The following is a 26,121-nucleotide window of genomic DNA, read 5'->3' on the forward strand; positions in this document are numbered from 1 at the left end:
AACAGAGGAAATTTGAAAGTGAAGTATGAAGAAACATGCTGCAAAGTACTGTTGAAGACAACTGTGTTGGATTTGCATGGCAGGGTTTTGGTGGCGGGGGGGCTACAGGGGTGGCTTCTGTGAGAAGCTGCTAGAAGCTTCCCCTGTGTCTGATAGAGCCAATGCCAGCCGGCTCCAAGAGGGACCCACCACTGGCCAAGGCCAAGCCCATCAGCGCCTCTGTGATAACATATTTAAGAAGAAAAAAAAACAGTTAGAGAGAGCTTTTGCAGCCAGAGAGAGGAGTGAGAAGATGTAAGAAACTCTGCAGACACCAAGGTCAGTGCAGAAGGAGGGGGAGGAGGTGCTCCAGGCACCAGAGCAGAGATCCCCCTGCAGCCCGTGGTGAAGACCATGGTGAAGCAGGCTGTCCCCCTGCAGCCCATGGAGGAAGGATGAGGGGGTGTAGCGATTCCACCTGCAGCCCGTGGAGGACCCCACGCCGGAGCAGGTGGAGGCACCTGAAGGAGGCTGCGGCCCGTGGGAAGCCCACGCTGGAGCAAGTTCCTGGCCGGACCGGTGGACCCGTGAAGAGGGGAGCCCACGCCAGGGCAGGTTTGCTGGCAGGACTTGTGACCCCGTGGGGGATCCCATGCTGGAGCAGTTTGCTCCTGAAGGTCTGCACCCCGTGAGAGGGACTCCATGCTGGAGCAGGGGAAACGATGAGAGGAGTCCTCCCCCTGAGGATGAAGAAGCGGCAGAAACACCATGTGATGAACTGACCGTAACCCCCACTCCCCGTCCCCCTGTGCTGCTGAGGGGGGGAAGGTTGAAGCCGGGAGTGAAGTTGAGCCCGGGAAGATGGGAGGGGTGGGGGGAAGTGTTTTAAGAGTTGATTTTATTTTCTCATTCCTCTACTCTGTTTTGCCTAGTAATAAATTAGATGAATTCCCTCTCTAAGTTTGGTCTGTTTTGCTCATGACGATAATTAGTGAGTGATCTCTCCCTGTCCTTATCTCGACCTACAAGCATTTTGTTATGCCTTTTCTCCCCTGTTTAGTGAATGAGGGGAGTGAGAGAGCGGCTCTGGTGGGCACCTGGCCCCCAGCCAGGCTCAACCCACCACAACAACTCAGCCACAAATGGGTTTTAAAATAGTTGTTACCTACTGGAGGAATGATTTCAAAATAAGTGTGGACTCCTGCCTTTTGCTCTTCCTCTAGCACCATTCAGGAGAGATAATGTTAAGCTGCAGAGAAGACAGAATATTATGTTATTTAATAATCCTTGTGTATCTTGCATTTAGTTTTGTTCAGCACATTTTGTAAGTAACAAAAACCAAAAAATCTGGAAAAAAGCAACAATTATTAAAAACAGGATTAGTTATGCCCTAAGAAAGATACAGAAAAAATGAACTTGCTCTTTCTAGGGGAAAAAAACAACAACAAAACAAACAAAAAACCCCCATAAAAACAAAAAATCAACCACACCCCCCCCCAAAACTATAAGCTACAACTCAGCAATGAGTACACAACCCATTTAGTACAGAAAAGTTTCATCAGTCATTTGTATCATGTATCTGTAAGCCCCTGAATAAAAGAGCTCTGGGACTTTTTGTTTGGTCAAATTCATTAGACAAAAGAAGAAACTTAGAAAGTACACTCTAATTTACTTGTTTAGTTTTCTACTTGGAATACAATGAAGGCAAAGAGCTTAATATTATTTTTTTAAAAGTCTTAGAGACGTATCCTAGGAACATAAGAAAGCCATCAGCAATAGTAGTAGTTTGGATTAAGTGTTCTCAGTGCTCTGAGACTTCACGCTTTAGGATATTAAGCTCATTCTGGGCAGTTTTTAGTGTCCACAAAGCATCCAGCATTGATCAATATCAAAAACAGTGTTAAACCACTAAACTGCTCTGATACAACACCTGACACGTTCCTAAAGTCATATATAAAAACAAGCAGACAATGAAGGTGGGATATTATAACCTGATTCTAAAACTACCAGCCAGGTGATTACTTGGTTACAAAAATCTTGACACAACAGGCAGCAAAATTAGCATAAGATCTCTGCAAGCAGGAATCCCACGTCTCCACTGACAGAACCATCCCATGGGTGCTACCATCTGCAGCAGTGATTTCCTCTCAGTGAAGAAGATGGCCTGTAAATCTATGAATCATGAACATGTTATCTCGTGACCTGGTCAGGCTTCACATTCAACAGCTCCTCCTGCTGCTATACACAGAGCCTTTGTAGCTCTGCAGAGAACTGGGTACACGCTTAAAATCACTAAGCCTGCCATAGCACACTAGTTTTATTTCTATGGGAGAACAGAGCTAAATTTGCCAGTTTATGACCTTATTTCTACTTATGTTACAAATGTTTCTCCTTTGAAAACCCCAAGGTAAGCTCTCATCTGAATCATGGGCCATGCTAGTGCTCTTATTTCATGAAAGGTCCTGCTGTCTGGCCTATAGTTTAAATACAAGAACTGTATAGGCTTTAGTAGATTACATTAGATTAGCATATCATCATTACATAAGGAGACCCAACCATACAAATCTCCTTACAAAAGGAGTCTTAATTTGGAGCTTTTCTCAGGGCTAAGTTGATGCTCTGGAGACTAATTTGACAATATCTTCATTTAAGCTGCTGCAGAACTACTTCTGACTCTATAGCTTGGGTTATTCAAACGATAATGTCCCAACTGATCATGTAAATGAGAGGACAGTAACCTTTGGCTCCCACAGATACACAAAGCAAATGTATTATCAGTGTAGGCAATTGTCATCTCCTCCAAACAGGATTTGGCTGAAATTGTTCCATCTGTTTGATTCATTAGAAAGAAAAATCATTAAAAATAATTTGAAAATGTGGTAGCTTTGACCAATGCTTGACATCTGAAAATAGAAATTGAGGCCAGTAGAAATGAGTGGGTATGTAGCATGTTTTTTTGTCAGATGGAATCAGACTCTCAGACAATGCTCGAGGACATTTAGTATACCTCTGTTATTTTCAGCTTTGCAGTAAACTGTGGCAGACTCCACAATAGCATGAGACTAGTTTTAAAGTTAAAAACATAATAGACTTAATAAAAGGAAACCCTTTTATTTGTCTTTTAATTCTTGAGCCCTTAAAGTTCTTTTCCAAAACCTCAAAAGCAACAAAATTATGTTTTTTAAAAAAGCTAAATTTCAGACAAAATGCTAGGTCCTGAATCTTTCAAATGGGAATGTCCTTGTAAGTTAATTAACTTTGGCCTTGAATCCAAAAATGTTCTTTTTTTTTTTAAATTACTATCTTGAATCACCTTTCTTTTTAGCCTACTTTCACTATGGGAACTAGTTTACAAGGATTCAGAATGAGTTTTCTGATAGTAAAAGAGAAGTTTATCCAGTCCTCTCCTACGACAACTCTTGCATTTGGAAGTCCTTTCTTGCTATTCCATGCTTCATTGCAAAGTACCTGACTTTATGCATTTATGTTTTGTACCTACTACTCCTCTATACTCATCCAAACTAGATGCCACTGTTGTGTTACTTGCCTCGAACCAAGAACTGACTACAGAGAAGGTGCATGCCACACTTCTGTCTATCTTATACTGAGGTCAAAGGCCTCATTACACTCATTCTGCAACTCTACAGATAACTAGACCTCTAGCAGTCTACAGACTGCTCCAGCATGGGCTCCTCTCTCCACAGGGCTACAGGTCCTGCCAGGAGCCTGCTCCAGCACAGGCTTCCCATGGGGTCACAGCCCCCTTTGGGCATCTACCTGCTCTGGCATGGGGTCCTCCACAGGCTGCAGGTGGATATCTGCTCCACCATCAATCTCCATGGGCTGCAGGGCGGCAGCCTGCCTGATCAGCAGCCAACTAGCAGCAGCTCAGGATTGGCTCGCTTCCATGCGGTAACAGGATGAAAAGAGACCAAAGTACTCAAGCACCTAATTCCTGATGATTTCAACACAAGAAATGAGTTGGTTCTAAGGTATTTGCCAAAGACCAAACAAGAAGTTTATCACAGAACTGAGAAAAAACACCAACACGTTCTCCTGAGTTCCAGTCTAGGCCCATAAGGCCCTCTTTCTTCTTTTATCTGCAGCTCTTAAACAGAACTGGTTGGCTTTTTTGCCATGTTTCCTTTAGTATTGGACTTCACGTATTTGGTTCATTTTTACTTCCTTCAGGACAGAATTACATAGCAATAATTCTGATTGCAAAAGAGCTATTGTTCTACTGTGTAATGGTCTGAGGTAGTAAAAAGACAAAGGTATTTCAGGTGTAACCACAGTGAATAACTGAAAGACTACAATACAAACCTTCTAGGCAAACCACACCAAAGCAAACATTCTAATGAATGTTAATACATGTAGGAAAGTAATAGTATGTTGAAAATGTGCCCTGAGTCATTTTAGTTAATTCCAGCAATGCGAAGCCACAAAACCAGAAAAGCCCTGACTTCATCTTCAGCATTGCCTCTGGAAGTCCCACAACATATTCTGTCCTACAGAGGAAGTCAAACGACATGTGTGGGATTCACGCAGAACATACACCACAGATGCTATATTTAGCATTGAAGGGTAAAATGTCACTGTTTCTCTGTCCTGTTACAGAATGTTTCAAAAAGTAAAACACAGAGTACCTTGAACAACCCTGTTTCCTGCACTGTCTACTTTACTTACAGACTGGTTCTTACCACTGTGCTGTTCCAGATTCACACTTAGTAACGCCCAGATGGGCTTAAACAAGTGAAGTCAACTCCTCTCCATTCAAGATACCTCTTCTTACTGGTGAAAATACACCTTCTAAACTAGTATATTTTTACATTAGATAAACTTCTGCTTCCACTAACAATACAGTATGCAAACCCACAAATACACCGTTTGGATCATTTACACCTTCATGAAAGGGTATTGAATCATGACTGCTGGCAGTTGCTCACACAGCAGACATCTGAGTGGTCAGGTGTAAGGCAGAGAAGACAACAGTTCATTTTACAGACTGATTTTTAGTATACTAACCTTTAGCACTGAAAACCTCACAGGTTCAGTATTTTCCAAGGGCATTATTTCATTATTTCAAAAGTTTAACAAAAAACAATTCAACTGTCTTGAATTAAGGCGCAGTTTTCAAAAACAGCTTCCTGGAGAAAAAATAAAATAACATTGCTACAACGTCCCTCCACATGCATCAGAAGGGTTAACCATGAAGCTCAACATGTAATGCTCAATATGGAGCATACATATTTAGAAGACAAAACCCAACAGAAATGAAGACAGTTATAGATGCTTGAAGTCTGCATTCTATGAAGAAAAGGAGAACCTTTCAATGGATGTTAGTGGGCATCAGTCCACATCAAGTCCTTAAATAAGCTTAAGAATTTACACTAATGTAATTTCTTAAAGCAGCTTAAAAGATACTTTAGCTCCTTCCTCTTTTAAAGACAAGAGAGACCAGAAGTCTTATCACGAGTCTTGTGATATTAAGTTGCATGCATCTGGCTCCTGGAATCATTTAAGACACAGAAGCCTTACTAAAAAAAATTATAGTCCTTACAATCATGGTAAAAAAACTGAAAAAACATGAGTGAAGTGCACCATGAAGGTTCAAACCAAACAGCAAATGAAAGAAACACAGAATGCCTTTAGTTTTTAAACTAGTATCTTTCCAGTCAACCTCAAAATTCTGGGAATCTGACATGATTTGAGATTTAAGTTGGGCAACAAGAGAAGTCAAGATGCCAACTTAAAGCGGTTCCATTGCACGTATATTATCTTTGTCTGAATTCAGCTGTATATCATAAGCAAATTAGTTTTATTGTGGTTAGTGTACTGCCAAGAAGATTAGTGTTAACTGCTAAAGTTTAGGAGCGTATTAATAAAATCTTTTGTATATACTTAGTGATGAAATGGTAGAAACTGCACAAGCATATGTCTCATGCTCTAGATACCATGAGCAATGGAAAACAATGCACTCTTTCTAAACTAGGAAGTGATAATTTGCTGAATATTCTTATGAATTCTCTGCAAAATTCTGCCATGAGAGGAACCTTTGATGTATTTTTACCATGTCCTCATTCCCTCTCGCTTCACGTTGGCACCTTAGGTGAGCACTGCTCCACAGGGCAATTACAGGAGCACGCTTACACCAATTCCAGCATAGCATAAAAGTTCACAGAGAAAAAAAAGAAGTTTTTCAAATGCCAGACAGTGGGAAATTCTCACAGTTTTAATGACCACAGTTAAGGCAAACAGTTCACCTCTTGTCATCGCTGCCGTTTGATCACTGGCCATTATTACACTAGGCTTTTTTAACAGCTTTTCTTCCTCCTTGCCAAGGAGAGTGAGATGGCGGTCATGCTTGAAATTCATGATTTAAATTCTGTTTAGAAGTCCACATGTATGGATATCAACATATCCTCTTCAAGCACCACAGCGTTATCCAACACGCAGGGAACACATCTGGGGCATCTTCTTTTCTTGTGGTGGTCCCTTCAGTAATACTCTCATCTTCTAAACCATAAGATTTTAGTATCCTACATGAGATGTAGGATCCAGCCACATACCTGCTCCCTCTCCAGCTCCACGTGGCGGCAACACTGCCTAGCGCTCCTGGCCAGCCCTTCTCAAATCGGGAGGGTTTGAGCCTCATTTTTGCTACCTGCGGCGCTTCTACCTCTTTATTCTCTAGGCTCCCTTCAAAAAGTTGTCAGACCTCAGCGACACATACAACGGGAGACACCACTTTGCCCACTTCACCTCAGCCCGGCCGCCTCACCGCTCCTCTCCTCACCTCTGGCAACTGCCACCACAGCGCCGGGGGGGAGGGGCGGGGGCTCCCGGCTACGTCACGACCCGGGCCCCGCCCACCGCACCGCCACGCGGCCGCCTGAACCGCCCGCTCAGGTCGCAGCCCCCTCGGAGCGCCGCGCGACCCTTGCTTCGCATTCCGCTGTGCGCATGCGCTCAAAACCCGCTCCCGCGCGCCCCGTCGTTCTTTACGTACCAGAGTTACGTCTGACGCCATTCCGCAAGGTGGGGGGGAGGAGGAGGAAGCCCGGGGGCCCGCCAGTCTCAACCTACCCCACTAGCCTCCGGCGCCGTGACGTCCACCTTGGCGTATAGGCACACCGTAACCAATCAGCGATCCAAAGGCCGGCACTTGATTGGTTATCACGTCGAGAGGGGCGGGCAGAGTGTCGGTGTAGTTTGGTTGCGGCGACACCGGCTTACATAGGGCGGAGTACGGCGTGTCCTTGGGCTCAGACGCCGGACGGTGCGGTAGTTACCGGGATTGTGGTCACCGCTGTGGGCGCAGCGTCAGTGGGGCGGCCGGGCAGGCAGGTGCGGGCAGCAGCCGGCGGGGCAGGCGCATGTGTGGACAGGCCTGGCTTGGGCTTGGGCTTGGGCCTGGCGCCGTGAGCCGGCGGGACCGTTGTTCCGGAGCGGGGCGGTGAGGCAGCCGGGCGGGAGAGGGTGAGGGACGGGGAAGGGACGGCGCGCGGCAGGTGCTGTTGTCCGTCCTGAGACCGCGATTCCCGCCTCCGCGGGCCGGGCCGGGGGAGCCTGGAGAGCCTGGAGCCGGGGCCTAAAGAAGCGGCTGGGGTGCGGCGGAAGGTCACCGTGGGGCCTAGCGGCCCAACCGCGGGCGGCTGCGGCCCGGGAGACCCGGTCTGCCCGGGCTCTGCCGGCGGCTGCTCGAGGTCGGGAGTGGCGCGGCCTCGCCTACGCGCCTTTGCGGGGTGACTGCGCCGGCCGCCGCTCTGGGGTCGTGCCGGGGTCGCGCCGCTTGCCCGGAGAGTTCCCCCGGGCCGGGAGCCTGCTCCTCGTCTCAAGGTCAGCCTCAGCGGAGGTAGAGCCGGAGCCGAGAGGTGAGGTTGCCCTTGGGTGCTCTCGCCACACGGCGTGCAAATAGCGTCGTTGCTGGCAGGCGCTCGGGAGGCACCCGGTTTGTGGCAAGAGGGGAGCGGGCCAGCTTTGGGCCTGCCGCCCTCCCCTTCTTCCAAGGTGGTGTGCTGGGGCACTCTTCCAGCTGAAACGGATCTGTGCAAACAGAACCGTCCCTCTACACAAGACTTCCGTGACTAGGAAACTTTCCTATTATAGCTATACAAGCTATATATGGAAGTTGCATCCAATTTACTCTTCAGAAACTATCTCTGTGCTGTTTAAATGCTGTGATGCCATTACTTTGGCTGAGGGAATGTTTTTCCTGCTTTTCAAGTGTGTTTGTTACCTTGATACCTTTTATGAAGTCTAATGATTGTAGGCTAATCTTCAAACCCAGGAGCTATAGCTCGTGGATAGAAAGTGTGCTGGAGAATTACTAGACTGATGGGCCATATGTACAGTTTTGTAAACCAACAGGATGCTTTTAAAATTTCTGTTGAATAAGTGACCTTGAAATGGCGATACTGACCTCTGTGTGTCTTCTTGGTCTAGTACTGAAAATGGGAGATATTGAGAAAGGCAAGAAGATCTTTGTCCAGAAATGTTCCCAGTGCCATACAGTTGAAAAGGGAGGCAAGCACAAGACTGGACCCAACCTGAATGGCCTATTTGGACGCAAAACTGGACAAGCTGAGGGCTTCTCTTACACGGATGCTAATAAGAATAAAGGTAAACTTACAGGTGTTCTGCTGAGTTACCAGGGACAAAAATACTCGGTTATTGGTGATAGTTCCATAAGCACTGAAATCTGCTGAAAAGTAAAATAATATGGAGAACAAGAATATAAGTGTGTTTGTTATTCTGAAGTCACTCACTATTTTTTTTTTTCTTCTCGCTAGGTATCACCTGGGGTGAGGATACTCTGATGGAATATTTGGAAAATCCAAAGAAGTATATCCCAGGAACAAAGATGATTTTTGCGGGTATTAAGAAGAAGTCTGAGAGAGCAGATTTAATAGCATACCTCAAAGATGCCACTTCAAAGTAAAAGTTATCTGCTGCCTTATTTATTTCACAAAGGAGATGGCAATGGAAATGTCAGTGATGAGATTGGTTTTTAAACTTTCTATTTTTACATGTTCTGTGTCTAACCTTAAAATCTGTCTTACCCATCAGATAACACTGCTTACGGTGGGTCACTGGAGTACACGCTTGTTTGGCAGCCATTAATTTAATGGAAACTATGTAATTGGGTTGATTTAAATGACTATAATGTTCAGTCATTCTTGATCAAAGAATTAAAAAAAATAAATAAACATTTCCTGCCTCTTCATTGTTTAAAGAATTATATAAATAATCAAATTAGTAATTGTCAACAGCATAATAGCTTTGACAGCCCAACTCTTTCACATTAAAAAGCAGGGTGGTTTTTGGCATCTTCCACCATACGTCTTCTGTTACATTATTTTAAAGATTTTTTTTTAAAACCCAAAACAACAAAGATTTTAAAAAATAAAAACCCAAAGTCCCAAGATATTTTTCTAAGTTTAATCACTGCTAGGTGTTGTGGTATGTATTAATCTGTCTAAAGCTTGCAAGAAGAATGCATTTCATCTGACTTAAGTACTATTTGTGAAATGGCAGTTGTGCCCAGCCACTTCTTTCTTTTATCTAGGGGAAGTGTTATAATTTGTCCAGATGTTGACAGCTGCATGCACCAGTAGAGTATAACTTCCCTTCAGAAACATCTTCAATTTTGAAATGTTATTGAAACCCTTTGTTCAGTAAATCTTCCAAAACCAGCCATTCTTAGCATAATGAATAGAACAGAAAAACATCCTGTTCTGGAAATACAAGTGCTAAAGATCAAGCTGACAGTTATTAAATCTTCTTAATTCAGCAGAAGCATTCACCTAAAACTTACTGTTACAGGCAATTTCAGACGAAGGGGTACGGGAATGAATGCGCTGGTAGACTAAAAGGCAATAGTCTTCCTCTGTGCCTGGCTGTAGCTGATGTCATTACTTTTGAAGGTTTTGTTTCACACAGTGTAAAGCGGTATTTTTAATGTTTTAACTACATTTTTTCATACTAAGTGAATTGTTCAGATGAATGTATTTACTGTATATCAACAGTAAGGCATAACTCAGAGCAATTAATACTGTAAATTAAAAAAATTAAAAGTCTTGTTTGCTGTATGTGTCTGAAATTAAGTGAAAAACAGAACGTAGAGAAAAGTTGGGAGTCCAGTTTTACATCATTAGGAAAGAAGCAAAAGCTCAGCCTGTAAAAAAGTAAAGGCTGATGGAGTTGGCAGAGGAAGTACTTACAAAGTGTGGCAAAATTAGAAAGTATTTTGGACTAGAGCTAGCAAAGCTTTTCCAGTGGTGTTCTCTTTAACAGCACTTTTGCTGTGTTTCCGGAGTGGGATGGGAGAAAACTCAAAGTAGCTTGAAAGCTGTAGCTGTGCTGTAGGATTGGCTGAGTTTGAGTTGTGTCAAGTAGAATAGTGTGCTTGATGACTGGGTTGCAAAGGTCTGTTATTCGGAATTCATGAGTGAAAAGAATTAAGATTACTAATAAGTTGTCTCAATGGTTGCTACCATGTGTTGTGATTTTTTTTTTTAATTTTTTTTCCAAACTAAACGTGCAAGCCAGGGTTTCTTGCAAATAGGAGGGCAGACTTAATATTAACCAACAAACAGCGGCTTCTTTACTAAAAGCTTGTTAAGAGATACCTTCAAATTGTAGTAGTTTATTACTGTTCCAATTTTCAGAAGTGATGTTTGTCATAGCACCTTTAGCAGAACTTACTTTTTACTGAACCAAAATCCCAATGGAGCAGTTGTAGATGCCGAATGTAACCTTACACAGCTCTGCAGTCTTCTGAAATGATTATGGTGGATCACATGGAGAGAGTTGTGACACTTTCTGTTCTGTCAGCACCTTTATGAAATGAAAAAAAACTTCGTGATCTCTAAGCTGCTCTTCTTCCCTAGTTGAGCTGGAGAGGAAATGGACTGTAGAGAAGAGGATTTTGCAGTAAGGTGGCATTTAATTCTGCGCAGGCAACAATTTACAAAAAGTAAGTTATCCGTCATCAGAAAAGCTCCTTCAGGGAAAGCAGTGTGATCCTTTGTCCAAAGTAGAGGACACAAATTAGCTTGGCTGGTTCTATCTGTCTGTACCTCCAAGATCTTGGTACAAAGACAAGTGCAGCTTATACATACCGCTGAAGATGGAGAAAAGGGAACTTTTTCATTCCAGCCTGAGGATGCATCCTTGTTTACTTACATTTTAGGGAAAAGACCCTTCTGACCTTTAAAATTTCAACTTTCTACGTATACAGCCCTGGACAGCAACAGCTTGTAAGATTTGTTGTAGTAGATAGCTAGCAGCCATTTACCACTGGACAAACACAATGCTATAGTATTTCTAGTAGTGGCTCAGTGAAGTAAGAATATTGAAATGGAAGGTTAGATTATTATTTGCCAAGATAAATGTTAATGCAAGTGCCTGGGTGGGGGTTTTGGAAGGTAGGAGGGAGGCGTTGTGGAATCAAGCTTTAGTTCTTTGATTTCTAGTTTTATAGAGTAGGGGAGGAGTGGGGTTTGCCTTTGGTTTATGAAGTAGCAAGTTCACGGAGTTTTTCTTTCTGACAGTGTTATCAGTCTAGGCACTTGGTATTTCAGTAGTTCCTTTAAAGTTCCAAATTAGGGAATCAAGGCACCGTTGCCAAACATTGCACCATCCCATAAAAATGATTCTTGGCGACTAGTTCACAGATATGATGGGGCGTGCCTTTAAAACTGATCTTGTAATATTTTCACATGAAGTTATAAAAATGCATAAAGATTGACAATAATGACTGGAAAAGTAAAATTCAAAAGTACACCTTTTCACAGTATGACTTTTTGAAACCAAAATTAAATGGGTAGGATGCTTTTAAAATAAAGGTGTTATTTATGCATCCCATTGAAATTTAGTGATACAGAAGTGATACAGAAGTTCTTTTTTATTTAGAGTCTAACAATTCAAGTGTAATCACTCTACAAACAGCTTAATTTGGGAAAGTTCCATTTGTAGCTGTCTGCAATTGTAGATAATTGCTTCAGTTAAAGATCTGTTCATTTTAATACAGCTAGTCTTGTATGGGATTATGTAATACTTTCATTTCTTGCTATAAAATACAGTATCAGTAATCCAGAACAAATGTGATACATTATGCTTCTCCTATGGGGAAGAACAGAAATTAAACAGCTAATAGTTAAGAACTGTTAGATATTCTAGTCTCTCACATATATCAAAGGCCATTGAAGTGCACACATTTACCTCTGCAGTAAGCTTCGTCGTTTGCCTTTATCTAAAACGCATCCTAAAACACTTCCAGGGACAAAGCCAACAGAATTCTCTGTGTTACTGCATATAGGACGAGGTGAACCGTTTCAAACTGACGTCCTGAAAACCAGGTTATCCTAGGAGGTGAGCAGCCCAGAGCTAGCAGTAGGAAATGTTAACCCTGGGGAAAGGTGTGAAATCCTGTCCCTTTCCAGTGCTGCAATGGCTGAGTCAGGACTCCAGGTAGTTCTTGCCATTGGCTCATGATTCAGAGCTTGCACGTAAGTACTTGCGTGGTTTTTTCCAAGATCGTTCTTTTGATCTGAAATACAGAAAATATGATGGTCACCTTTTGAATAATTAGTTTCTGGTGAGAGGTGTCACAGGAGGTGAGGTATGGATGACACGTTTGCTTCTGTGACAGGATACAGATTTGCATCTTCAAATTTCCAGAAGGCTGCATTAACCAACAAACAGAGCATGTGCTCTGGGAAGAAGATAGTCTCTACCTTTGTGGGAGCTGTCATTATGCAAAAGGAGAGCCAGAAAGAAAATGAGCAAAGGAGGAGCTAACTATAGCGTAGTGTTCAAAACACATACCTTGGAGCAGGGGAGGATGTGTGTTCTTTCCAGGTTGTTTATGCATTTAATTTTAAACAGTCTTGGATAAAAATAAACCTGGCAGCGGAGATCAGAAGTCATTACTCTGCTGGTTTTACATCTCATTAATGCTGTTCACTGCAGCTTGCTCAGGCAATGTGAGCTCCTGCCTTGTTCCTTGCAGAATCACCCACTCTCCAGAATCATCTTCCCCTTCCTCGTTCTCCGTGTGTTAAAAGATATTTTTGTATGTATGACTGTGCTGTCCCCGTTTTACCGCACTGCCCATCTTTTGGTCATAAGCACTCAAAAGCTGTTGACGGAAACCGAGTGATGTTCTCATCCTTAACAATAATCTGCAGAAATTCACTGCTGATGTCCCCATTTAGTCATGACTGGTGACAATTTCTTTTTAAGATGTCTGAGGGTTCTTAATCTTTGCGACATTGCCTTTTGTTGATTTTTTTTAATTCTAAATTTTTAATAAAGCTAACTAAAGCAGGTAAGAGTTTTATGTGGCTTTTACCTGCAATATATCTCAGGATTTTTTTACTGTGAGCTGCAGCATGATGATGTGGGCATTCCCTGGTGTGTAGTGCTTCCAGACAAGTAGGAAAAATGCTCCACATACACTGAATTTTAAAGATACTGTTGGTGTCACATGTAGCCTCAAGAACCTGGTACTCTCACCCAGGTTTTGTTGCAGGAATGTGCCTATGCTGACTGTAACCAGCCTTTTCCTGAAAGCATTTTTAGCATTTCTCCTTCTACTGCTGATTCATTGTTCGGAGAACAGAGAAGAATGGAAATCAGGTTTCTACATATCTCAGGGGACCTTGTAATTTTATTTCCAATTATTCTGTCAGTTTACCTGCTATTCATGTAAAACTTCGAGTTCTTCCCAGTGCTATTTTTAATGGAAAGGTACCACATTTTCAACTCCACAGATTTTGGCCATAGTGATTGATTTTAATTCTGATTCTCATGTACAAATTGTCATTGGTTAGCTTACCCATCTGGCCTTTCTCTTCTTCATTTTACCTGTTACTATTGATACCGGTTGAACTGCAGGCAGCTTCTTGCACTTCACACTTCAAACATACTCTTTCATTTACACATCTCTTAACTCTGTAGTGGACTGGTTTTTAAAGTTTCCATGTAATGACTTTACTGAAAGTCCTTTTTTCATTGTCTTTTTCGTTGTTTAATTTTTTATTATTTTTGTTTTTAATTCACTGGAAAGGATTTAGCTTTTTTAACTATCCCTCACACAGTGGCATAGTATTATTTTGTATACACCACTGTTTTGGACATATTCTTATGTATTGAACAAGGATTGTGTCCTTCACAGGGATATCTGAGAAATAGTCTTGTGAGCCTCAAACACGCTTCCAAAGTGCAATCGTGCTAAGTGCTGAGAAACTTTTGTAACTGGCACCATTTGATCACTTTATTGCTTACACCAAATGAACAGGAGGGGGAGCCAATGTACTAAAAAGCGCTACAAAAAAAATCGTAACATGCACTGGAAGCTAATTTTGAACAAACCTCAGTTTGAAAGACAAAGTTCATTCGTGCAAAAAGCAATTTTAGTGCAAGTGCTCAGCAAAAAGCGCTGGAGGTGATTAGTACAGCTGAATGCATTGATATGTCTGCAATAAGTTTAGGGTCTTCTGAATTCTTAAACTGATTCATGTTTCATATTTCATCAGGCTAGCTCAAGTTTGAAATCACCTGTATTAAATTTCAGCCTATTCAAATGGTAAAAGATTCAGTTAGAAAGCAAAATGTTTCTTACTACTCAAAGAATCTCAATCAAAACTGGCAATCTCTAATGCATACTCTGGCTTTATTCCTACTGTGGAGCTCACATTGGTATCATCAGTTGAAGTATTGTGCTTGAAATGGATATACAGATTGTAATATAGTTTCTGCACTAGCAGTTAGGTAGGAAAATGATGACTTTTGTTAGTAAAAATGCACTTTAATTCTGGTTTTAATACTGTTGTATAGATGGTGTTTGATGATAGACTCCAAAATTACTCTGAAAACCATGGTAAGTTTTATGACGTTTCATAATACAACTAAATACTAGCATTGTTACTATCTAAGGTCCTAGGAAAACTAACACTTGTAACATTGAGTCAGAATTTTACTTAGCTGTGATATTTCTCATAGGGTTATCAAGGTTAATTTAACTATAAGTGTGGATTTTCTGGCACATGCCCCAACATGCAGCCTTTCAAAAGACCATGTTGCCTTTCTTCGTATCGGTCCCTGGTCTATGTGTATGTTGGAAGTTAAGCTTGTTTTCAGTGCATAACTCTATCAGGAGCAGTGTGATCAGACATTAAAAATTAAGCTCATATGTATCCTTGCTGTCACTCCGAATTCTCAGAAGGATGACCTCTCTACACCACTGTACAATGACACATCAGAAGCAACTCCTTACAGAAAGAAGCAATCCAAGAGAGGGAGAACTTTGCAGTTGAAAGATACTTCCACATCAGAAAATCTATCAAGAACATAGAGGAGTCTTCTACAAATGAACAAGGTCACAGGATAGAAATCAAGATGACACAAATGAAGCAGAGAAAGGGGAAACAAAGTGGAAATGAAACAAAGTTAGTACAGGGTGAAATATTATGTATTCTCATTACTTGTTCACCAGTTACAAAGACTATGCCTGTGCTTTAACGTATTAAGTAGATGCCAGGTATTGCAGTATAAAAGGAGAAGCAGCAGAAACTCAAAAGCAATAAAAACCAAACTTGCCTACCTTCAGCTGAAGGTTTGGCAACTCTGTATGTGTTCAGTGAATATCCCTTTGGTTGGATGCCTTTAATTTTGCTTCAGCTCTGTGAAGTCATCCAATTGATGCTACCTGACTCCAGGAGTCTGTACTTTGCTTCCACTGATTTTTGTGATATGTATTCCACATTAGCAAATCAGCCAGCTGAGAAATGGTGTGATGTTTACTCAGTGCACATATCAAATGATGTTTTGGAGGGCTGTAAGCTCTGATCCTTCTGTAACATTAGACCCTAGTGTCCCCACTTACGCAACATGCTTGAGTTACACTGCAGTTGATGGCATAGCTTTAAATTTTGCTCCAGCTTCAGATCTTACCTGAAAAGTACAGGTCAGTAATCTTCAGCAGCTACAGTGAACATAATATAGATAAAAGGGCAACAAAGAAGGGCTCGAGCACAGGACAGAGTAGTCATAGTAGAGTCAGCATGAAAACCAGCCTTTGTTTCTTAGCCAGAATATATAAAAAGCACTGATGGGAAGCATGGCCTAAATTACATTTACATTGCAGATTTATTTATTTTTTTTTAATTTAAGGATGCTAGTCCTCTGAGCTGCCAATCCAGAACTCAGTTGAAAGTCAAGTCATCAACAAAGTCATGAACAAGTGCAGATAAAAAGACCCAAAGCCCAGTGAATCCACACCTACTACAGTGCCATCCGTCTAACTCTTAACACCAATTTTCAGTTTCTAGATAGTGGAGCCTGATGGTCTGACTGATCAGGTTAGCCAAATTTCTGTTTTTCTCTCAGAAAATGGTTTCCAATAACCTTTTTTCATTATATCAAGATTTTCAGAAAACTATTCCTTTGGCAAAGCAGTTGGTTTTATTTTTCTCATATCAGTCAAGTCAGTGCTGTGTATAGCACGGATGCTATCACCAGGAAAGCAAGAGAGGGGAAAAGTCACAGTGAATGCTTCTCCCACTACCTGCAGTGAGCTGGGATAGTCCCCTCCAAGGTTTTCACACCACGGCCTGGAGACGGCACCGTCACGAGTTGTGCATCCACGACAGTTTGATGCCCGGCAGTTGGGGTGTTTCTGTTATGGCTGTGAAACACTGCTACAAGGCCAGGTCTCTGGGAAGCCTTTCTCGGTCCCCTTTTTGTGACCTAATCACATCAAGTCTATGCCCGCTCCTACTGGGGTTAAAAAAGCGGACGGAGGAAGAGACAAACCGTTACCCGTTTGCGCACTGTAACGTAGGGGTTCAGTCTGGGAGAGTTTCCACTTTGGGCTGGTGTGCTGAGAGACGTTTTGCCACCCAGAGAGATCTTTAATCTTGATCTTCCCACTGCCCATTACCATTATTGTCTCTGCTACCCCTCCCCTCCCTGCCCTCACTGGAGCTCCTTTCCCTGCATGGCTGTAGCAGTAACCTCCACCAGATCTTGGGCATGTTTGACTTCTTCAAAAAGGAGGACAATCACCATGGATGTTCCAGCTGGGTGTGGTTTTCTTTCTGTGTTACAATTTCCAAACATCCTTTCTTTCTAACCTTAGGGTTACAGATTTTGGTTCTTACTTCAAAAAGCAGCGCAGGATGCTCTCTGGAACAGTGATTTCTTAGCTAGTCTTGATTTCTCCAGGTCTTTCTTGGGCAATCCAATTGCTCTTGTTTGTTTTACCAAAAGAGTTGAGCTCCTCATTTGCTGTAAAAGTTCAGGTGAGTAGGTTTTTGTGGGTTGTTTTTTTATTTGTTTGTTGCCTTGTTTGTTTGTTTGTTTTGCAAGAACTAATAGGTTTTAATTTAGAGAGTCTCTGAATGGCCCAGCCAGTCCCTTCCTCATGAGAGAAGAATATAATAATATAATCACAAGGTTTTTTTCCTATTTCTCTGAGTGCTTGAAGGTGACTCTGAGGGACTTCAAATATTGGGTAATTATTGGGTAAGAATTTCTTATTACTTCATCTGCAGAAGTTCACTTTATTGATGCACATCATATACTCACTTTCTCTTCATTTATGAACTAGTGTAATTTGAGAGCTTGTAACGTCACAGAAAATCGTAGTAAATATCAAGTGTACATTTTATGACAGCACTCAACATCAGGAGGTTTCAAAGGCAGTTTTCTTAACTTTCAGTAGCACAGGTGCATAAGTCTAAAAAAGGCTTTATACTAGCACAATGAGAATCTTTAACTTGGGAGTTTCATATTAGAACAAGAAAATATTAATGGAATTCTGAAATGTTTGACACCTTGGTGACCCATCCTGCTTTCTTTGCTGTCTTCAGCTATTACAGCTACGCGTCTCGAGAGAATCAAGTACATGGCTGTAGTGATTGCTAAAACATTCAGTTAGCAGATGCTAGGTTTAAGCTATTTTTAAGGGAGTTCCTGCATAAACACAGTAGCTTGTTCATTTTTCTTTTATTTTTGTTTAACTGAGGCCCTTGTGTCTCTCTCACACACATGGAGGGTGGAAGAGGAAAGAGGAGCTAGTGAACTCTGAGCGCTGTATAGAGCTCTTTTCATAGCGGTGGAAGTGCCCCGTACAGGTGGGACTTTCTCTTTTTCCTGTGGCTTGTTCATGGGTGCTGCGTAAAAGGGTATGAGTCTGATGCGTGGCTGAGGGAGGCCCTCCCGTTGAGTCATGAGGTTCAGAAAGGACCCCTTTGCTTTCTAAACTCCCTCTCAGAGAGGAGCCTAGATGCGGCTAGGTCCAGTCTCAGTCCCAGACTTGGTCAATGGTTTATGTCTAAAGGATTATGTGTATAGCCATTTATCAGAGTCAGCATTTGCCTGTCAGAGCCCCCTAAAGGACTTTCACTGAGACAGTTTCACAAAGTTCAAAAAGACAGGTAATTTATTAAGGCAACAGATATAAATATTTGGAATTGCCATTGATAAATACATTTACTGCAGTAGTGCTAACATGTGATAATAGTGCCAGAAAAATGCTATCCCAGGTATTCTTCACCAAAAGATGAAGGCACAATGCTTACCAAGAAGGCGTCCCTGTCTTGTGTGGAGGAGAAGGAGCACAGCCCATCGACTGCCTCTTCTGGGTCTTCAATCTCGTCTCTCCCCCCAAGAATATTTTCTTCAATACCCTTTATACCCCAACCTTAGCTGTTCCCTTCCCTGGGGTGACATTTAACATGATTTGGGTGGAGAGTTGAATACTATAGTCATATATGTTTAGCATGTACTTCTTTCAGCTCATTATCATATTCAGGGGTGTTAACTTTAATATTCATTTCATGGATAATCAAGCAAAAGGTCTCACTCCAAGCACCATGGTCGTCAAGATTCTGTATTGAAACCATTTATCTGCTTATTATGCATTCTTTACCCAAAACAGGACTGTCCTGCCACAGTAAGACTCCCTCCTTTGGCTGCTTCTTGTGCCAACATTGCGGATCTCCATCCAAAAGGTTTGCACAAGAGATAAGCAGACACCAGGATTTTTAACCTCTTGTGTTCAATTCTCAGTGGGTACTGTTTCTTTCCAACCATGGAGGAGGAGACCTTCTCCCTTTGGTAAAGCCAGCTTTTGAAGGAAGGCCTGTTATTTTATGGCCTAAGCCTGTCTTTTCCAGTAAGTGTGTATTTCAGTAGGTAGAACCAGTCTGAGTTTGTACCCTCTTGTGCCTGTCTCTGAAACTGTTTCTTTGCCAAGTTTTAAGTGGTGCTGGGGGCTTACTTGAGGGACAAGCAGAGTTTTCATTACTCTTAGGAGCAGTATCCACTTACAGTTATAAAATTAAATGTTTCAAACTTTCTAACTGTGGGTAAATACACATTTGTTTCAAATTTGCAAGTAGGTGGAATTTTTCTGTCTCTCCAAGCTTTGTAGCAATTACATAGTGCTATAACTAATTTGTAAGTATTGAATAGACTTTGGTCTATTCAAAAATGCTAGGGTTTTTCTCTTATGCTTTAATGGATATATGAGACTGAACCTGCCAATATGTGTTTAATCACAGAAAATGCAAGTTCCAGTAAGTCCACAAAATATGTATAAAGCGTGCCAGATGTGTGAACTTAACTGTTTATTTCTTGTCAGACTCAGGAAATTCAAGGTCTTAAAAAATTACAGATGTCAACTAGAAATTAATGTGGCCATATGTCCCACACACGTCTGCCTAAAGTTTGGCTCCTGCACCCAAACTTCTTTGGAGAGGATTTTGTCTCCATATCAGCCTTGGTTTTAGTTCCCTGTCACCATGACCAAAATGAAAAATCTCTGGGCATTGTATTGGCTGGGAAAGTTGGATGTAGATCACTGTACTGAAGGCTGATATATATATGTATCAGGCCTGAAGGTCTGGACTTTTGTTTTGCAGATTTAATCATAGAATCATAGAATGGTTTGGGTTGGAAGTGACCTTAAAGATCATCTAGTTCCAACCCCCCTGCTGTGGGCAGGGACACCCTCCACTAGACCACGTTGCCCAAAGCCCCATCCAACCTGGCCTTGAACACTTCCAGGGAGGGGGCATCCACAGCCTCTTTGGGCAACCTGTTCCAGTGCCTCACCACCCTCACAGTAAAGAATTTCTTTCTAACATCTAATCTAAATCGACCCTCCTTCAGCTTAAACCCATACCATTTAGTTTTTTGTTTTTCAGCTGTGATTGTTTCTTGCTGATATGTCCTTTCCTGGATTATTTCTTTTTAGCTTCAAAGCACGCCTCAGAGAAGCTCAGATGCCAGTATTTGTATTCTTTGTTTGAATTCCATTTTATGGAGGATGTAGGAGAGGCAGTGCAGTACTGAAAAAGAAGTGAACGGTTTGCTGATGTTGCCTTGGATCCCTTATAGTGAGAAAAGCTAATTTAATGACTGAAGCAAAAACTTTGGTTAAAAAGACATCCTATACCTGGAATCCCAGATTTATGTCCTAGAGAAATCAACTCTCCGTCCTTCATTTATTCAGCATTAAGTAGTCTATTCAGAAAGAGCTTGTCTACAGTGAATGGATGATGAACCTCTCCCCATAGCTCCTTCTGAAAAAGTTGTGGTTTCTCTACTCTCTCTGAACAAAGTCTTATCTTGGTATTGCTTTGCTGTTTGCTCATTGATTACTATCTCAAATATATATATGTTCTATGTTCTCTCGCTGCTTCACAGTGTATGTACAAATAACTAGAGATTAAAAGTCTGCACCATGTAAGTTACTACAATAGTAATTACAGATTCAGTGCACTGAGTGATTTTATTTTTTTTAAGTAATGGTCCCTAGCGGTTCAGAACTGATAAAGAGGATGCTGGATAAAGATATCTAGCCCTGAACAATGTTTTCAGCAATCCTGTTTTTGCAGCTCCTTTCCTACTATTCATATGCATTTTCTTGATCTGTGTCTGAAGCTCAGGAGGAAAATAATCAGCTTTTGTGGGATTTAGACATTACCGTGCTTCTCTATTTCTAAGCACCCAAGTAATAAAGGCTTTGGTAATCATCTCCAGCATACAATATTACTATCTTTCCAAAGCTGTCATTGCTGTTAAGTTTAATGGCTACTCTACAACTTAGAAGCAGCTATGAAAATCAAAAAGGATGGCACCACAACCATGGACTGAAATCCAGAACGCTGTGCTTCTTGCTCCAAGAAAAATATTGAATGCATTAGCAGAACATGACTTCATTAACAGCATTAAAAGTTATCATTTACAGGAAGGCAAGCTCTACTTTGGCACATATTTCAGTGAATGACAACAACTTTTTGAATATTTCAACTAACATGCATTGACAGCTAGTTTAGGGCAGCAGGTCTAAAAGCTTTTAATATTATAACAGTGTTCTTTAGAATAATATGAAGAATTGTTATTGCACTTATTTTTTTTCATTTTAAAAAGACATTTTGCAGAATGTTTAGTGTATACTAATATTCATATATAATTAAAACTACAGGCATGTCTCCTAGCTAATTATGTTGCCCAGTATCTTTCTAAAAATATTGTCTTTTATACTTTTCTTTTTTCTTCATAGTAGAAAAAGAAACATATTCTGAATTTTGCTCCTTCATGGCTTTTATAGTTTTGCTTAGGGTTGACTCAGTTTTGGGACTGGGGGGTTGGATTGCTTCCTTCTGCTTCTCCTCCATCCTCACCTCTATAGACAAAACCTACCTAATTCTCATCAGTCCTTTCTGCAGCCAGGCTGGATTTGTTGATGATATCTTATTTCTATCTAGCCAGCAGTGAGTCCTCACTTGGCTGCTGTCACTGCTACTGCCACGCTGAGATTTAGCTTTTGTGACATTATCCATTCTGGGAACAGATTTCTTGGATTTCTGCAAGCCACCTACCTGAATAAGAATATACCACTCTGCAGCTCAAAGACTGCTCTTGTTTCATGAGCCAGCAAAACAATATTGATAATATTTCTTAGCCGTTTTGACAATTTATTTTTTTCTCTTTAGTATCATGATTGTTATATAAATAGCTGATATAATTTTGATTTAGGACAGCATCATTCAATGTTTCAGAAAATCAGGATCAATTTCAATTAGGCTTTTCCAATTATCTTTTACTTACAGGAAAAAAATCAAAGTGGGTAGGAATGCTATTGTGTCTCTGGGGATTTCTTGTTTACAATTGTAAGGCTTGATTCTCTTCTGCTTTATAGTGATACAAATAGGCATAAATGTAAGGCATGAACGTAAGTGCACACTGGTTTAAAGCAGGGGGAAGTGCGGAAAGAATTTTGGCCTAGGACAGGCAAAACGGAGAGTATTTAGATGCAGGTAGAGTGCATGATCTTCAAAGCAGAGGGGACAAAGACAGAAGGTCCATGAATCTGAGATGGACTGGGAATCTGAACTCAAATTCTGCAGAAAAGCATGAGAGGCAGCTGTTTTGATGTCCCTGCCCAGCCTTTTTATACGTTTTCAGATATGCCTCTTCCAACAGGTAAGACACTTGGCAGACAGGAGGGAACATAACCATGTAATACAAACCTTCCCTGCACCTCCAGGAACTGGGAAAGGAGAGGAAAGACAGACAGGTCGTTCCCGTGTCCTGACTGGTTCTGAGTGGCTGCAGAGACCAAGCACACCACACGATAGCTTAGAGCACCCAGGGCGTTTCTGGAAACCAGGGGATCCTCTCAGGAGCTGCGATGCCTGAGGTGCTGCAGATCCACCAGGACCTGCCTTGGCTGTTACCAGGCCTGGGAGCAGCTGGCGTAAAGCAGACTTCTCTCCCAGGCAGTTAGAGAAGTCGTGCAAGCCTCATTTGCTGTCACCACATCCTAATAGAGCCAATAGTCTATTCTGTAATGGAGCCGGGCACTGTTGTTGTCATACTAAAAGGGATGAAAAATGAATCTTAAGGAAATGTGAGAAGAAAGCAGGAAAGTAAATAAAATCAAGCTAAGAGCAAGCCTGCACTTCAGCTTATTACAGTGAAAAGAGTAGGGACAAGAAATCAGCAAGTCCTTGAGGGAAGGAGGAGGGTACTACATCAGTTAACAGTGGGAACTGAAAATGCACGATGTTTGTGCCTCAAATATTCACCTTGTTGCTCACATCTAATTTTCTACTAATGTTTTCAACAATAAGGGCCACCAAATGACACCACATTTATACACAAAAGCTTGTATTCTGGAAATGGTATTCTCTTCCTCAGTCATTACAGACCAGCCTGTGGCACTAAAGAACCGCCCATGCAATGCAAGGAGCTGTTGCCTCTTGCCGTCTGCCAGCACTGGATGCGTGTATCTGTCCTTGCTGCCAGTTACCGAACATGGGCTTTAGTACCTCTGACCGAGCCACAATGTCACCAAAAAAGCAAAGTTTTCTTGAGTCACTGAAAAATCAGTTACATAATTCATATTTGACAAAGATGTGGGGAGGAAAGAAAGTACAAATCATGGGAGCAGCTGGTGTGCTCCATGGCCGGCACCTAGATGGAGAAATGCACAGGTGCTGAAATAAAAGGATGAAAATTCAAATACAGAGAGAAGTAAGGGAAACATGGGAGGGTGGAAGGGGGTGAAGGGAAGGTGAAGAGTCTTCATTGGGGAAGAAAGGCCCTCAAGACCCCTTCCTTAGGAAGGAGAGAACAAAAGGACTGGAGATAGTCAAGGAGAAGAAAAGCTAGTGAAGTGATCAGATGGAAATTAGGGAGGCGGACCTGATAAGGTTTACTGGGGAGATAGCACTGAAAGGAGACAAAGTCATAGGGAAAGCAGAAGTCTTTAGGAAGGAGCAAAGTAAATGCAATTTAAAAGGACTGAAGAATTTCCATTAAAAGTGTGAGAAATGAAAAAGACTACAGAAAATTCACCCAGACATAAAAGGATGATGCTGGAGAAACAGAAACTAAACATCAGAGCAGGACTAGGATGTTATCAGCTGTTTTATTGAGTGTTTGGCCCATCCAGCATTCTGCCCCGTGAGTGACTGACTAATGGCTTGTTTCCTTCTCTAGATTCTGCTCCTTTGAATACAGTCTATACCAATCCCTTTTCTTTCATTCTGAAAAGCTTACTGATCTTGTACTCATACAGCTGAAAGTCCATAAAAATTCAAAAAAGTAATGTTACAGCAAAAAGCAATATTACAATAGTGAGGTGCTGTGCCTCCACAGGCAGCAGCTGCAGGGATGGGGTCTAATTTTTCACTCTGCTCAGCTCTTCATCTGAGCATTTTCAAATGCCTGTGGTCTCATTCTGCACAATAACCAAGAGGTAACAACTGAAAACTGTGGAGAAGCTTCATATTATGAATTGTGTAGTTACTTCATTAGTAATTAGATCATATATAACAGGAGGACATATACACACACTGAAACAATTGTAAATTTTTCAGTTGAAACCACACTTACCAAAATGCCCAAGCAAATTATGGTCTCTTTCATATGGTTTTGAGCTTTGTATCTTATTTGTTCATAAAGATATGAATACTTTATTTAATTTGTTCTCCTGTAGAAGAAAGAGAACAACCATGATACCATTTTCTTTGGAGGGATTCCAGAGCAAAGAAGCACTAAGTAACTCATTGAGCTAAGCCTTATTTGCAAACTCATAAAATGACAGCAATTCTTGGAAGCATCTTTCATTGCTGAAATTGATAGTCCTATAGTGTCATCTTCTGATTAAAATTGCTTTGGAAATATGGAATGGGAAAAATTACCACCCAAGCTCCATTTGTATTCCTCTTAATAATATTAACCTACAGCTCAATAATAACCAAAATGTTGCTTATATGTAAATATATAGAAAGTTTCTATCCTCTGATAGTAAGTAGATGTCTAGGAACATCTGAACACAGGTTTAATTTCAACTGGAAATGATGTTTTAAAGAAGTTCTTGTGCCTTATAGGGCAGGTGCATTACTTGGTTTTTGAGGACAGTATTTTCATTTCCAATCAGCTTTCTCTATTTCTTGAATTTGTGCTTAGGAGAAGGTCTGGTTAAAAGGATGTTTCAGCAACCAAGTAAAAACTCCTTTAGGAAGAAATGATTCCATACTTCAAAGTGGGAACAGAAATGGGAGCTTCTATTCTTCTCTTCTGCTCTAGGCTTGCTCTGACTTTTCACTTTAAGGGTTAGGTATACCTATGCTGTACAATACAGCACGATGTAAAGATTTCCAGGCTAGTTCTTACTGAGTTAGCATTGCTGTCAAAGAGGTAAGAGCTACATTAGCAGAACCCTGCATAAGAGCCAAGTTCTTCTTCCAAGAAACTAGCTTGGATGCCTCTACTCATTTAGCACTAGGTCAGGCATCACAGCCAGGTACCACGTTGTGACATGGAGATGTGGGCAATGTTTCTGAGGGGAAGAGCACTGACCGCTTCCTCAGGTGATTCACCAGGCAAGCCTGCCCGTTAGCAATCCGTGCTCGGTGTCCCATGGCCTTCCAAAGGACGCGATCAGTCATGAGTGACACAGCAAGGCCGAGAGACCTTTGCATCTTTGGCTCCTGACCAAAATCCTCCATGAGAGGAGAGGCAGGCGGGTGGCAGCGGCTGACTGGCAACATCGATCTGGATATTGATTTATTCCTTCCGCCAGCCTGAGCAGAGCAGGATCCTGCCCCTCCTTTTGAAGGGGACTGGTTGTGCAGGGATCCTGAGCAGAGCAGCACGTCCCAAGTGCCGGTGGAAATGGCTGGGGAGGCTCTGCAGTCATTACAGCCAATGCTTCGCCCAGCACCAGTAGCAGTGCTATCGATTTTGCTCCATTCTCTTGTCATCAAGCTGAGTCAAGGCTCAGTTCTTCTAAAAGTGGAAAATGTCAGCAGAAGATCTGCTGCACCTCCACATATTGTTCAGGAAGCTCATGGGGTTGGCTAGGCCTAATGCAATAGAGCAGTATATAATATTTCTCTTCAATTGCTGGAAATCTGTTGTTATGCCAGGCTCTGCCTGTCCTGAGAGAGGAGTATTGTGCCAAATTTCATACTGAGAGAGTGCAGTTCTATAAATCAGCATTAATGCTTAGCTTATTAGAACTACAGGCAGATAAGAGAAGGCTAAATGAGCAATACTGTGTATTTAACTATGTATGAGGTACAATTCAAACAGCACAAGGGCTGTGTCTTG

The 26,121-nt window shown here is 41.7% G+C and overlaps 1 protein-coding gene across 3 annotated transcripts; it reads left to right on the plus strand.

Moving 5' to 3' along the window:
• The first annotated feature begins 7,170 nt into the window (after positions 1–7,170).
• LOC129203180 (cytochrome c) lies at positions 7,171–10,058 on the plus strand. Of its 3 annotated transcripts, none has more exons than XM_054817295.1 (3): positions 7,171–7,326; positions 8,425–8,601; positions 8,772–10,058. In XM_054817295.1, the coding sequence occupies exons 2-3, from the start codon at positions 8,433–8,435 to the stop codon at positions 8,918–8,920; spliced, it is 318 nt and encodes a 105-aa protein (XP_054673270.1). In that variant the 5' UTR covers positions 7,171–7,326; positions 8,425–8,432; the 3' UTR covers positions 8,921–10,058. The 3 variants fall into 3 exon arrangements, with proteins under 3 accessions (XP_054673270.1, XP_054673271.1, XP_054673272.1); XM_054817296.1 differs by having other exon boundaries at positions 7,172–7,258; XM_054817297.1 differs by having other exon boundaries at positions 7,179–7,322.
• The last annotated feature ends 16,063 nt before the right edge of the window (positions 10,059–26,121 follow it).

The sequence above is a fragment of the Grus americana genome, chromosome 2, assembly GCF_028858705.1.
Source record: "Grus americana isolate bGruAme1 chromosome 2, bGruAme1.mat, whole genome shotgun sequence".
NCBI lineage: Eukaryota > Metazoa > Chordata > Aves > Gruiformes > Gruidae > Grus > Grus americana.

What these genes read in the sequence shown, in the direction of transcription:
- LOC129203180 (XM_054817295.1), top strand. Translation starts at nt 8,433, where the DNA reads ATGGGAGATATTGAGAAAGGCAAGAAGATCTTTGTCCAGAAATGTTCC. An exon ending in GGATGCTAATAAGAATAAAG is followed by an intron (nt 8,602 to 8,771) that starts GTAAACTTACAG and finishes TCTTCTCGCTAG; the next exon opens with GTATCACCTGGGGTGAGGAT.